Below are 12,322 nucleotides of genomic sequence, written 5' to 3'. Positions count from 1 at the left end.
TGATACTAACATTATAAAAAAGCAACTACAGTAGGCATGGGTAATCAATGGAACAAGAGCTTATTACCATCAATCTTCCCTTTTTACCCTGACACTCACTATTACTTAAGACAATTTTTAATGACACCCCATTATCAGAGTGATTTACTTTACTCAGGTACACCAATTATGAAATTATGGTATTTGAATTATGAAATTATGAAAACTTTTGGCTTATTTCTTTTTAGAAGTTATTAACTCCTGAAATACTGTATTTCTGAAGATTGTTAATATAACAGTCCTCTCCACAAGTCCCATCCCAAACCCAACCACATTCTCCTTCTCTGCTCATGCCCTTGTCTCAGATGAGCAGTTGTAGAAGTAAAGACTGGGAACCCTGAAATATGGAGGTAAATTTTAGTTTGATATGAAAGATAATTATACCAAGTGTCATTTAAAAAAAATCAGACAGGTTTTTGTTTCTCTTTCATTATTCTAAGGTGACTTATTTTTCTAACCTTGACACCAATATCTCTTATGGCACTTTGCTGATCATCATGTGGCTGTGAATCTTTCCCAGAGCCCTCAGTCATTTCTTCTTCTTTTAATCTATGGACAATTGTTTGAACTGTTTTGACCATATTTTTAAGTTCATCTGGATATGGTGTTGGATATCTCTTCAGATTTCCCTCCTATATGTATAAGGAAATAAAAATGAAAAAACATTTAGAATAAAAACAGTTTTACTTTGATAAAATGAAGTTATTTTTTGTTGTTTACAAAGATCATGCTTCAAAATATTAAAGATGAATTAGACAGTGATTAAAAATTAATCATCACAAAACAGCAAATCATTTCAAAAGACATTTCAATTATTCCTTTGTTTTTGGAGGGAAATGAATCAAGTTATATTTGATTCTAAGTTATGTACAGACAACTTCATAGTTCAAAGATTAATATGCATATATTCTTTATGCCAGTGTACACTTTCTGGCTTATATTTTATTATCATTGATTGGAACCTGAGTTAGTTCATGATAGGCAAAAAATTGAGATTTGCTACTTAGATATTTAAGCATATCAACATTTGTTTTGGGTAATATACATAAAATATCACTAAGACAGAAGAGTATAACAAAAAAGAATTCAGGGCGAAAATACTCACCTTACCTCATGGTAATTTCTCTCTTCTTTTAACTTATGTCTATACTGCTCAATTTGGCCCTTAATTTACCTACCATTTTGTATTGCTTTTTACTCACTTCAGTTGTGGAACAGCTTATCTTTCCAACAAGATTAGAAGTTCCTTGAGGGATTCTCTTCTTCTACTCAGGACAGTGATTTTTCAAGTATTGAAATGAACTGAATAATATTTGCTGAAAGTATTGAATAAATTACTTGTTGATTTAACTTCACATTTGGAGAAAGAAAAGAAAACACTAACCCTGGGAGGTGCCTCCCTTTCATCTTTGTCTTCATCACATTCAAATGCCACTTGAGCTCGCTGCTTCCTTTGTTCCTCCCACAAAGAAGGATTAAAACTTTCATTATCTGATATGAACATAACTAAAAAGAAAAGGGAAAAAAAAAACTAATTGTTTTTCACTATAGTAAGCAATTTCTTACTCATTATACAGCATATAAATGATATAATATATAGAAAAATTATATGAAGATAAGAAGCCATAGGATCATAGGTTTTGGAACTGGAACCTCAGAGATCAAAAGATCATAGATTTAGAATTGGGAGCCCTGAAAATTCAGATGAAAAAGGGCAGCACTTAAGACTCAGATGACCTGGAATGAATTCCTGATGTTGTCACCTATTACTTTGTGACCTTAAGCAAATCTCTTTTCTCAACTACATGAGGATTGGATGCCCAGCACAGTGCCTTCCCATTTTAAAATCTATGACACTCAAAAGTCATGTTGTCTAGCGCTTTTGTTAAAGAACATAATAAATAAATATAAACAGACTGTGTTGTCTCTAAATACATCTTAAAATGATATATACAGAAAAAAAGTTTTAATTAATGTAAACCACTTTTCATTTACAACTTATTAGAATATCTTTTTAAATTGTCTGTGTCCTAAGAATTCATCAGTCTGAAACCAACCTGGTGACACATTTCTCTGAATTTAGTTATATTTGTCTATGAATGGATAGATTATCTATCACCAGACTCATAGTCAAAGTAATTCTACATTTCACATTAGCAGCTAAAGTACTCATTAAAAGTAAAGTTAAAAAATAAAAATCAACACAAAATGCAAATATGTAGAGATTTTGCCATTTTACATGACATGAAGGAAGCAGAGAATGAAATAATGGGATTTTCTTGGCAAAAAGATATGCTAAATATCTGTCAATGAAAAAAAGGGAAGAGGCATTCCTAAGGATTAATTCACATCACTGTTTGTAGTTTATGTCCTCAGAGTACAAAAGGCATAGTAAAATTTGGTCCTAGTCAGTCTTTCAAATATAAAACAAATTATTCATACAGATAAAATTAAACCTGAAAGAAATTAATATAAAATTTTTAATTCCCTTAATGTTAAATGTAGTCAAACCCAATCTAAATTATTATTGTCAACAGGGTAAAGAATCCAAATCACCAGATAATAAATTGGTTTTGTATATTTTAGACATACATTCATCTTTCATTCCCTTCTTATTTCCAAATCCATACCAAGAGGGGTCTTCTGACAAAGTATTGAAAAGGCTATAGAACTAGTGAAGAGAAGGGAATTGGTTTTAATTATTCTGCTTAAGGTTACGTTTTTCTTTTCAGGTACTGAATATGACTTTTTTTTTCTCATGTTAACTTTGCAGTAGTGGAAATGCCTTTAAAGAATTTTTGTCATGTATCTTACTGATAGTTTATATAGAGAGTAACCAGTATCAATTTCTTATATCCTAATGTAATATATCATCCTAAAAACTGTTATTTTTTTAAAAAATTCAACTATTTCTAAGATACATGGGACTCATGTTCAGGATTAAAGGAGTTTTCTAAGAGTTGAAAAGAATATCTTTATTGAATTAGAATTTAACAAGAAATAAAGGGCCAACATTTAGCTCACATGTTAATAATATCAGGATTGATACATCTTCATGATTTGTAAAGTGTTTCCCATATATTGTGTTTTGATCACCAAAATAATTATGTTGATAAGTTATTATTTTACAGATAAAGAACCTGAGACCATTAATTGGTTAAGTGTTTTGCCTAAGATGAAACAGTTTATTTTGGACTTGAATCCAGGTCTTCTATCTTACAAATCAGTGAAATTTTTTGCCTCCATTATACTACCCACTCTAGCATGATGTCAGCTGCCAACTACCTGAAGGGCTGTCAAATGGGAGAGGGATTAAATATGTATACTGTGTCTATTAAAGGGCAGAACTAAGAGTAAAGTGGCAAAAAAAAAAAAAAAAAAAATAGGCTTGGCAGACTACTTTGAAAGGTAGATTTCCTCTCATTGAAAGTGAACAAGTGGGAACTTTCAATAAGCAATAACAATGTCATGAGACTTCTGTGAAAAACAGGTTTCAGAATTACAAGAGAAATGAGCATACATGTGGAACCCAAAGGATTCCCAGTCTTTACCAAAGTTTACATTTTTATATTAACAGGACAAAGGGAGAAAGGGTTACCACGAAGGTAACATAGGTGCAGCAAAGATGAGAAGAAAGACAAGACCACCCCCCACCTGGAGGAGCAAGGCAATGGCAAAAACCTTATTTTTTCCCTCCTTGGGACGTACTAGATTATGAAAATAGGAAGATTTGCTTTGCTGCACTATCCCAGTCTAACACAGACTAGTGTCTTGTTTGGGATGCAAGTTCAGTTTGGGCTCCAATAACAAATTATGTCAGTTTAGGAGGAGCTTCACCCATAACACACTGAAAGCCTACAGCATGCTTTCGTTTCAGTGTTTCTGGGAAATATGGTTAACTCAAAAAGAAAAGCTCAAGGGACTCGACAGCCTTAAGAGAATCATTTCCTTATTTATAACTTTTAACACTTCACCCAGAGAATATACATGCCAGGAATTTAAACATTCATTGTCTAAAACATGAGCTTCCTGGGTTATTTTACAGAAGGCATTTTTTCGTGTGTGCATGTAAAAGTTATATTGGATGGATTCTGAAGGCATTTCCAGGTGTTAAGATTCTGTGACTTCAACTAGCTTCATAGACTTATCAGCAAAAAAGCTGTAGAAAAAAAAGCTGAACAGGACTCACAACATGATATGTAAAATTTTTTTCTTTATATATGCAAATATTTGTGTTTGTTGACTATCAAATTTGTAATTTTAAAATACATATTTAAAAATCTTTTTAAAATGAAATAGTGCCTAATATTCTTGCTGCTATTAAATGACTGCATAACAATATTAATTTTAATATAACTAATTTTAAGAAGGCTTCTCACAAAATCTTGGCATATAAAATAGAGTTATGGTGGGAAAAAAGGAAAGTCAAATGTATTTGGTATTCATTTTTCAATGATCAGATTGAAAAAAGATCAATGTGGAGTGTTGCAAATCTCAGTTTTTTACTTCAGTTCTGGTCATTATTTTCATTTGTGCTTTGGATGACAGATATATGGCATGCTTATAAAACTTTGTAATTACATAAATCTGGGAAAGGTGCAGAATAAATTGGATGAATCAGAATCCAAAAGAAAGGGATGTGACTGTTTTTTAAGGTATTTGGAGAGTCATAATACATAACATAGAAGGACTGGATTTGTAGTAATAGAGGGAAAACTAAGACCAAAGGAGACAAATTAACAAAAGGGAATTTCAAATAAAGTAAACTTCCTAAAGATAAGAGCTGACTAAATATAAAATTTGCAACCTAGACAAATGGGGATCTTCATGTCAAGGTTAATCAGAGTAAACACTAAACTACAGGATGCTTTCTCAGTCAGTCCATCAAGCAGGAACTGGGTAGTGCACTAATTGCTGGGGGATCCAAAGAAAGCCAGAGACAGCCACTGTCCTCAAGAAGCTCACATTCTAACAGGATAAAAATGCTAAATCCATGGTTTCACTGGCACAGAGAACTCCCAGATAAAGAAACTCCTTCTATTAATGAAGATCTGCAATGTCTCTGCCTCTAGAGAGAGGGTGATGAGCAAGTCCAACTCAAACAGAAACAGAGGCCACTATATGTAAGGATCCTAAGGATCCCTGGGGGATAGACTTAGGAAATCATATCTTAACGTTATCTATATTGTTTTTATTTATTTTAGTAAATATTTTCCGATTACATTTTAATTTGTGTGGGGTGCATCACTAAGGAATATTGTAGATCCCATATATGTTTGACACCTTTGACCTAGAGCATGATAGATTAAGTGACTTGCCAGGGAGATGCAGTCAATATATGTCAAAGGCAGATGCTTAACATAGGTCTTTCAGGCTTCAAGGCAAGCTTTATCTATCTAGCAATTGCTGACTTTTAGTGAGAAAGACAAACAAGTAAATAAATATGGACATAGAAAATTTGTAAAGAATCAATGGAAGCTTAGGGAAAAAAAGGACCTAAAAGTTGGACAGGGAATATGGAAAAGGTGGGAAAGCCTTGAATATTTCTGTTAATTCTATGAGCTGGGAGGAGGGGAAAAACACTTTAAGTATAGGGAAATGCATGGAAATAAAATATGAATTGGTGTGTGCAAGGAACAGCAAGGAGGCCAGTATAGGAAGATCTTAGAGCAAGGAGCAATTATAAGAACCTAGCAAAGGAAGGAAGGAGCCAGGATATGAAGGGCTTTAAATGACAAAGAAGAAAGAGAATTTATTGCAATTACATCCATTTTTCTATCCACAAGGATAGAAAAATAACTTTATTTGATTCTCTCTAGTTCTTTTGTACATAAACCTGAAACTATAGTGTGACTACAATGTTGATAGATGACAAAAACTATGGTCTGTATACACCACTGGCAAGCCCTTTATTCTACTAAAGTGAGTATTTATGTACAAGTAGGGGACCTTTAATGGATTTTGCTTTCCATTTCTTGAAATTGTCTAATTGTATGCAATAGGGAAAAAAGATTGAGTAAGTTATTAATAACTTTGTAAAATTACTTTGACATTATTTAGGCAGGCATTTATGAACAACTCTCCAAATTCCCTTTAAAAAATCTTAGGTGTTAAACTGAAAAAAAAAAAAATCTTTATTTTATAAGTTTGCTTTTAAATGGTCAAGCATGTTAAAAAAAACAAAACAAAACAGAAAAAAAAAAAAAAAAACCTCCTACCATCCTCAGTCCTTGGCTGCTGAGGGAACATGTAGTTTGTAAGCACCATTTTCTGTGTTTCTGGATCAGTTTCTTTTTGAAGAGGTATTAGGGGTTTGGACTAGAAAAAGAAAATAGTTGATTAAATATTTATTTTTCAATATTATTCCTACTCGGATTTTTCCAAGTTACTAGCTATTTTCCATTTCTCCCAAGGTGCCCACACATGCTATTTCTTTTTTTTTTGTATTTTTTTTAAACAACATCTGTTAGATAAATCTAGATTAGTCTTCTAAAAAGGCAAACTAACATTATATCATCTTCAATGAAATACATTTATAGCTAATATTCATTTAGCAAATATTAAGCACATAGCATTATTACTAAACCCTGAGGAAGAAAAAAAGTTTAGTTAAAAACATGATTCCTACCCTGATAAACTATAAAGTCTAATAGGGCACATCTAATAATAAAACAAACAAACAATAGTAGCTTTATGACTCAAAGCACTTTTGGATATATTGAATCACCTGTGATACAAAACAAACCCATAAAAAAGATGGTACATTACTTTATAGATGAGGACAATGAGGCTCAAAAGTGAAGATATTCAATAATCTTAAATTCCTTTAACTATGAATCCCATAAGCTATTAGCTTATATGAGGATAAGTGAGAAGTGAAATCACCAGTTCACACAAGAATCACATCATCTCCACGATCCAGATTCTATATTCCAAACTCAATCTTTAATTTTTGCCTCACTCAATTCCTTATTGACACTAAAACTTTTTATCCTCACCAATATGTCAAAAATCACTGTCTTTCTTCATTACCCTTTCTCATTACCCTGATTTTTCCCCCCAAATCCTTGGCTGTCATGTGGACATTTTACTGGAAATCACCCTGAAATTTGAAGCTTGCATATTCCCAATAAGTGATTAAAATATACATCCCTGGGTAATTTCCAACATGGGATTCTTTATTTCTTCTTTAGAGGTACTAGATAACATTAAGCTGTTCTTCATCTCAGTAAGTCTCAACAAGATGTCTTTATTCATAAAATCCCATACCAACCACCTTTCTTAAGCTTGAACCTATTCTTCCCCTCCATCCCATGAGTGAAAAACCTTTACTTGACAAGAAATTTCTTAAGAAATTTGAAGCAAACCCTTCTAAGTCTCCTCTCTCCCCTAATCTTTAGAATTTTTCTCTCTTCCTCTAGTGTTTCAGAGGAAGAGCTTCTCCTACTGCCTGATCAGACAGATCTCTCTAACCTACACTCTTGATCTTGCTTCAGCAACATCTTCTTCATTTTCAATTTCACCTTAAGAGCATACACATACACATACATACACTCCTCTACAAAAATGTCCAGGTCTGCCTTATTCTTAAAAAGAAAATTTCCATTGATTCCTCTAACTCATCCATCTAGCATCTTCCTTTCTCTTCCCTTTCCAAAATATTAGAAAACATTTTTGACACTGGGTCTTAAATTTTTTACATCTGTCCTCTCTCCTCAATTCCTTGTAATTCTTCCACCACCATTCTTTGAAATGGCTCCATGGGGATTCTCAATGACAACTAATGACCAAATTCAAAAGGAGATTTTTTTTTCCCCAGTAGTTAACAGAACTTCATATTTATAAAGATTTAAAAATATAGAAATGATGTTTAAAATTATTTAAAAATTTACAAATAAAAATGTTTTAAAAGATATAAAAATTGTAAAGATTTACAAAAGATTTTTCATATAAAAATCTTGTGAAGTAATATATTATTATCCCCATTTGGCAGATGAGGAGAGGAAGGCTTAGAGAAGTTTAATAATCTCCACAGGGTAACAATTTCTTTGATTTACAAAGATTTCTTCAGATTCAGTGCTCTTTATGCTTCAACATTCTTCCACTATCATTTAACACACTTCACGATTTCTTCCTCCTAGACATGTCCAAAATATCTATCTCTAGTCAAGACTTATCTAAATACCAAACCCACATCTCAAGTCACTTAAAAAATAGTTCCCTGATATTCTAATGATAACTCAAATTCAATATGGCCAAAGGGAAGCACAAGAACTTTTCCTTTAAACTTATTATTCTTAACTTGTAGCAGTTATTTTTTTTTTTTTTGGCCTATCTACCCCAATTTAAATAATAAATCTATATATTAGTAGTATCTGGTAGCCTTGGCCACTAACTTTGGTCTACTCATAATAAATGATCCTCAAAGAAGTAAGATTTACTTCAGGTCAAAAGTAAACATATTTATCATTAACTCTCTCATAACTTGGAAAGTTATCAAAAAGAACACATTTTAATTTTCTTTAAAAAACTAGAAAAAGAAAATGATGCTATTTCCTTAAAATTTATAATATGTTTATATTGAGACTTGACAACAATGGCACAGTTAGCAAATACTCATTTTAGAGCAAAGGTTTTGCTAATAAAATGGCAAGAAAGAGAAGAAACAAAAGATAGCTTTTACATGTGAAGTAATCCTGAATGTTTCACTGTGCAAAGACCCCTCAGTTGATTGCTAGTAGGAATATAATCAACATTTTCCTCCTCTCCAAATTCTTACTTTGACACTCCTAGCTGCTCCTAAAAAGACTTGATCACATCAATATTAACAATATTTTTGCTTTTGTTCTCCAATGGCTCAACCAAGCCTTAAGAATTGTGATGACTGCTATTCTTCAAGGTGAAGAAAATAATATAGAAAAGTTAAAAAAAAAAAACCCTCAATTTTCTTAAAATCAAGGAAAAGGCAGTAGCTAAGGTAACAAATGAGTGACAACATGTAAGAAAATGTTTCATTATTTTCTCTGAGTTTAATTCAAAGAATCTATAATTATATTATATGGATGTCACAACAAAATCAAATTTTAAAAATGATAAATATGCAGAGAACATTTTCAATATTTTTCAAAGTATACATATTCAAACATATTGAGTGTGGAAAATGCAGAGTAACTGAATTTTTCATGAGTATGAATGCACTATTTATTATGTGGTATTAAGTCCTCCAGTATATTCTTTTATATTATTAATAAAAATATGTATTTCTTATTATCCTAAAGTTTCAACTATAGGTAAATTATTTCAAAAAGATTTTCAAAATAGAATGAATTAAAACAAGTTACAAAATGCTATAGAATATGCGTGAAATATGGACTTCAGTGCTATGGGATCTATGATTTTATAGGTATAGGTCCACCCTCTACTGCCATCTTCTATATGCCACAGTATACAGATAACTGAACTGCTCTGGTTCACCGAGTAGCTAACTTTTTTAAGATAAGCATTTCAAATAGCTAGTTTGGGTGATGAACATCAAATTCACTGCTAGGCTGGTTATCTTATGCTTCCACTCTGGTCTTCAAGAGTTGTGGAGCATATCTACAACAAAGTATACTAGTAATTTAATTTATATACACAGCTTTAAAAAAAAAAAAGCACATTATCTACATTATCTTATTAAGGAATGTGAGTAAAACTTACTACAGGATATTTGTAATACACATTTACAACTTAGAATTATTAATTTAGAAATTATAGATGTAAGACATGAATAACAGACAGCTAGATAGTACAATTGATAAGAATATCAGGCCTAGAGTCAGGAACATTCATCTTTGTGAGTGTAAATCCACTTAGCAGTCATATGGCTCTGGGAAAGTCATTTAACCTTGTTTGCCTCAGTTTCCATAACTAAAATGCGGTGGAAAGGAAATGGCAAACCACTCCAATATCTTTGCCAAGAAAACTCCAAATAGGGATCACAAAAAGTAGGACAAAACTGAAAATAACTAAACAATAAGCATGAATAATAATTACAAGATATGTAGTTTCCAATTTTATGATTGAGAAAGTTTATATCCTAGAAATTATACAATATCAAATTAATGTTAGTAAAATGAAAGAAATGCATCAACATTTATGACAGAAATATTCTATGTGTAGTTTAGCTTTTTTGTATTTCCCATGTCACAAGTAAATTCAGAATAAAAGTGGGACTTATAAGAATTATATGAAAAATTAATTCTTGTAATACACCCTAAGAATATAAATGTTAATCTTATCATTAATTCAGGTAATTGAAATGAATCATCTTATTAAAATTACACATATGATTATCAGGCCCTACAAAAAATCCTGAAGATTAATTCCATTATATAGATGGCAAATCAAAATACACTACATTTAACTAATGTGCTTAAGGCCATAAAGTGAATGAGAAAGGTAAAAAAAAATTTTTTGAAGTTGACTTCTAAGATTATATTTGATCAAAACATATGATGCTTTTCATGACTTTTTAAAAAACCAAACAATTTAAGTTTACCAGGAGAAATTAAGATGAAGGGAACTATAAAAGTCAAGTAACATTCTAAAGAAATGAATAGTAAGATAAAATGTAATTATACAAATTAAAATCTAGTTAGAATAGCATATGTAATTTTAGCTAAAAAAAAAAAAAAAGTAAAACAATTCTCATGTCAAAATTGGCTACCATAATAGTATACTGAATCCCAAGATTCTGTAGAAATCTAGCTTCATTTTTTGTCTCAAAAATAACATTGATACTAACAATCATTAACACGTTTCTCAGTATGAAGATCTCTGCCATTTATTAGTTCTACGATCTTGATACGTCAATTTCACCATTTTGATCCTCATCTGCAAAATGAATATCTTGTTCTGGATGATATGTAAGGTCTCTTCTTGCTCTAAATCTCAAAATATGATGGCTCTAAATTTGCCATCATGAGAAAGACTTTGCCTGCTTAATATACAAGTTATATATGAAAAGTTTGAAATATGAAAAAAGTAAAAATAATACATTATTCAAATGTAGTAAAGTGAATGATATTATATTGGTCTGCACTTCCCTCCTGCAATATGCCTTATATTAAATCTGAGTGTAGCCTACAATAATGTTCTAAAGACAAGAAAATACAGCTTAATCTTTTCTTGTCTGTAGCTTCCCAACTGAGCTGCATACTTATTATAAATGTCTGTGTCAAATTTCTCCTCTTGATGGTGCTACAACTCCTACCAACTCCAAGGGATTCCCTATATCTTAATCGAAATCCCTTAAAGTTAAGCATGTTCCTCATCAACTTATCTCTTTCTTCTCATAACCCTAAGCTACAGATGAGTGCTAAAAACAGAATACTAGGATGTTCCCCTTCCCCAAAAGTTTACGTTTTGTGCATCAGCCTTTACTAATATTCCCTAATAAATAACTTCAGAATTGTGGTTTGATAATGCAAAAGTGGGCCCATGGAGTTGTATGTCAGAGTGAAAAAGTGAGACATAGGAGTGGATCTCAGAGAATATAAGTGATCTAATATCTATTCCAATGCTATCACTTTAAAGAAGAGGAAACTGAATTTTGGAGAAGTTAAATGGCTTGCCCAAAGTTACACAGGATTAGAGTAACAGACCTGGGATGCAAACACAAGTATTCTGAATTCCACATCCATTGCTCTTTGTACTCTTTATTTTCACACTGTATTTCATTTGAGTAATGGATTGTCCTGAAACTATTGCAAAAAGAAGGTACATCAGATGGCAAAATAGGAAGGACCCATCTGTGTTTGGTCCTGGTTGAAAAAACATGAAATTCAGAGGTCTAGATACTCTAGAGAGTGGTGAAGAGTAATAAGGTTTTGTATATATTTGTGGATTCTTTATTCTATCCAAAAGATTTCATTTTAGGGTAATAAGCCTCATGTTTATATCAATGTGGATATCAATTACCACAGAAGTATAGGGCCAAAAAGGTTTCTTAATATTAGTCTATTATAGATATTTCAAAAAGATGCCAAGTTGCTATATGATATCCCAAGAAAACTTATTACATATCTGCATGGTGACTTGAGATACTATTTGTAAATCATTTAGTAGAATACCTCTCACACAGGAGACATTTAGTGCTTATTCCTTTGTGCACTCTGCTCAACAATATATGCTCAGACTAAAAGAAAATCCTCACCTTAATTTTCTTGCAGGCAGGAAGAAAACTTTTCTTAAAAGTTCTATACCTACCCAATGGCAAAATAATTTAAACCATATATTCTCA

General features: G+C 31.7%; 1 protein-coding gene across 12 annotated transcripts in view; it reads right to left on the bottom strand.

Annotated features, from left to right (window-relative positions):
- ERBIN (erbb2 interacting protein) overlaps positions 1–12,322 on the bottom strand; it is a 173,890-nt gene that overhangs the window by 36,830 nt on the left and 124,738 nt on the right. For all 12 annotated transcript variants that reach the window (XM_031965694.1, XM_031965727.1, XM_031965705.1 and 9 more), the window contains exons 16-18: positions 6,258–6,357; positions 1,424–1,545; positions 498–671 (exon numbers count right to left, since the gene is read on the bottom strand). In XM_031965694.1, coding sequence (XP_031821554.1) covers positions 498–671; positions 1,424–1,545; positions 6,258–6,357 — 396 coding nt within the window. The remainder of the gene's footprint in view (positions 1–497; positions 672–1,423; positions 1,546–6,257; positions 6,358–12,322) is intronic.

This window comes from Sarcophilus harrisii, chromosome 1 (assembly GCF_902635505.1).
Source record: "Sarcophilus harrisii chromosome 1, mSarHar1.11, whole genome shotgun sequence".
NCBI classification, from domain to species: domain Eukaryota; kingdom Metazoa; phylum Chordata; class Mammalia; order Dasyuromorphia; family Dasyuridae; genus Sarcophilus; species Sarcophilus harrisii.
Note: the sequence above shows the minus strand (reverse complement) of the source record. Positions and strands in the feature narration are given on the sequence as shown.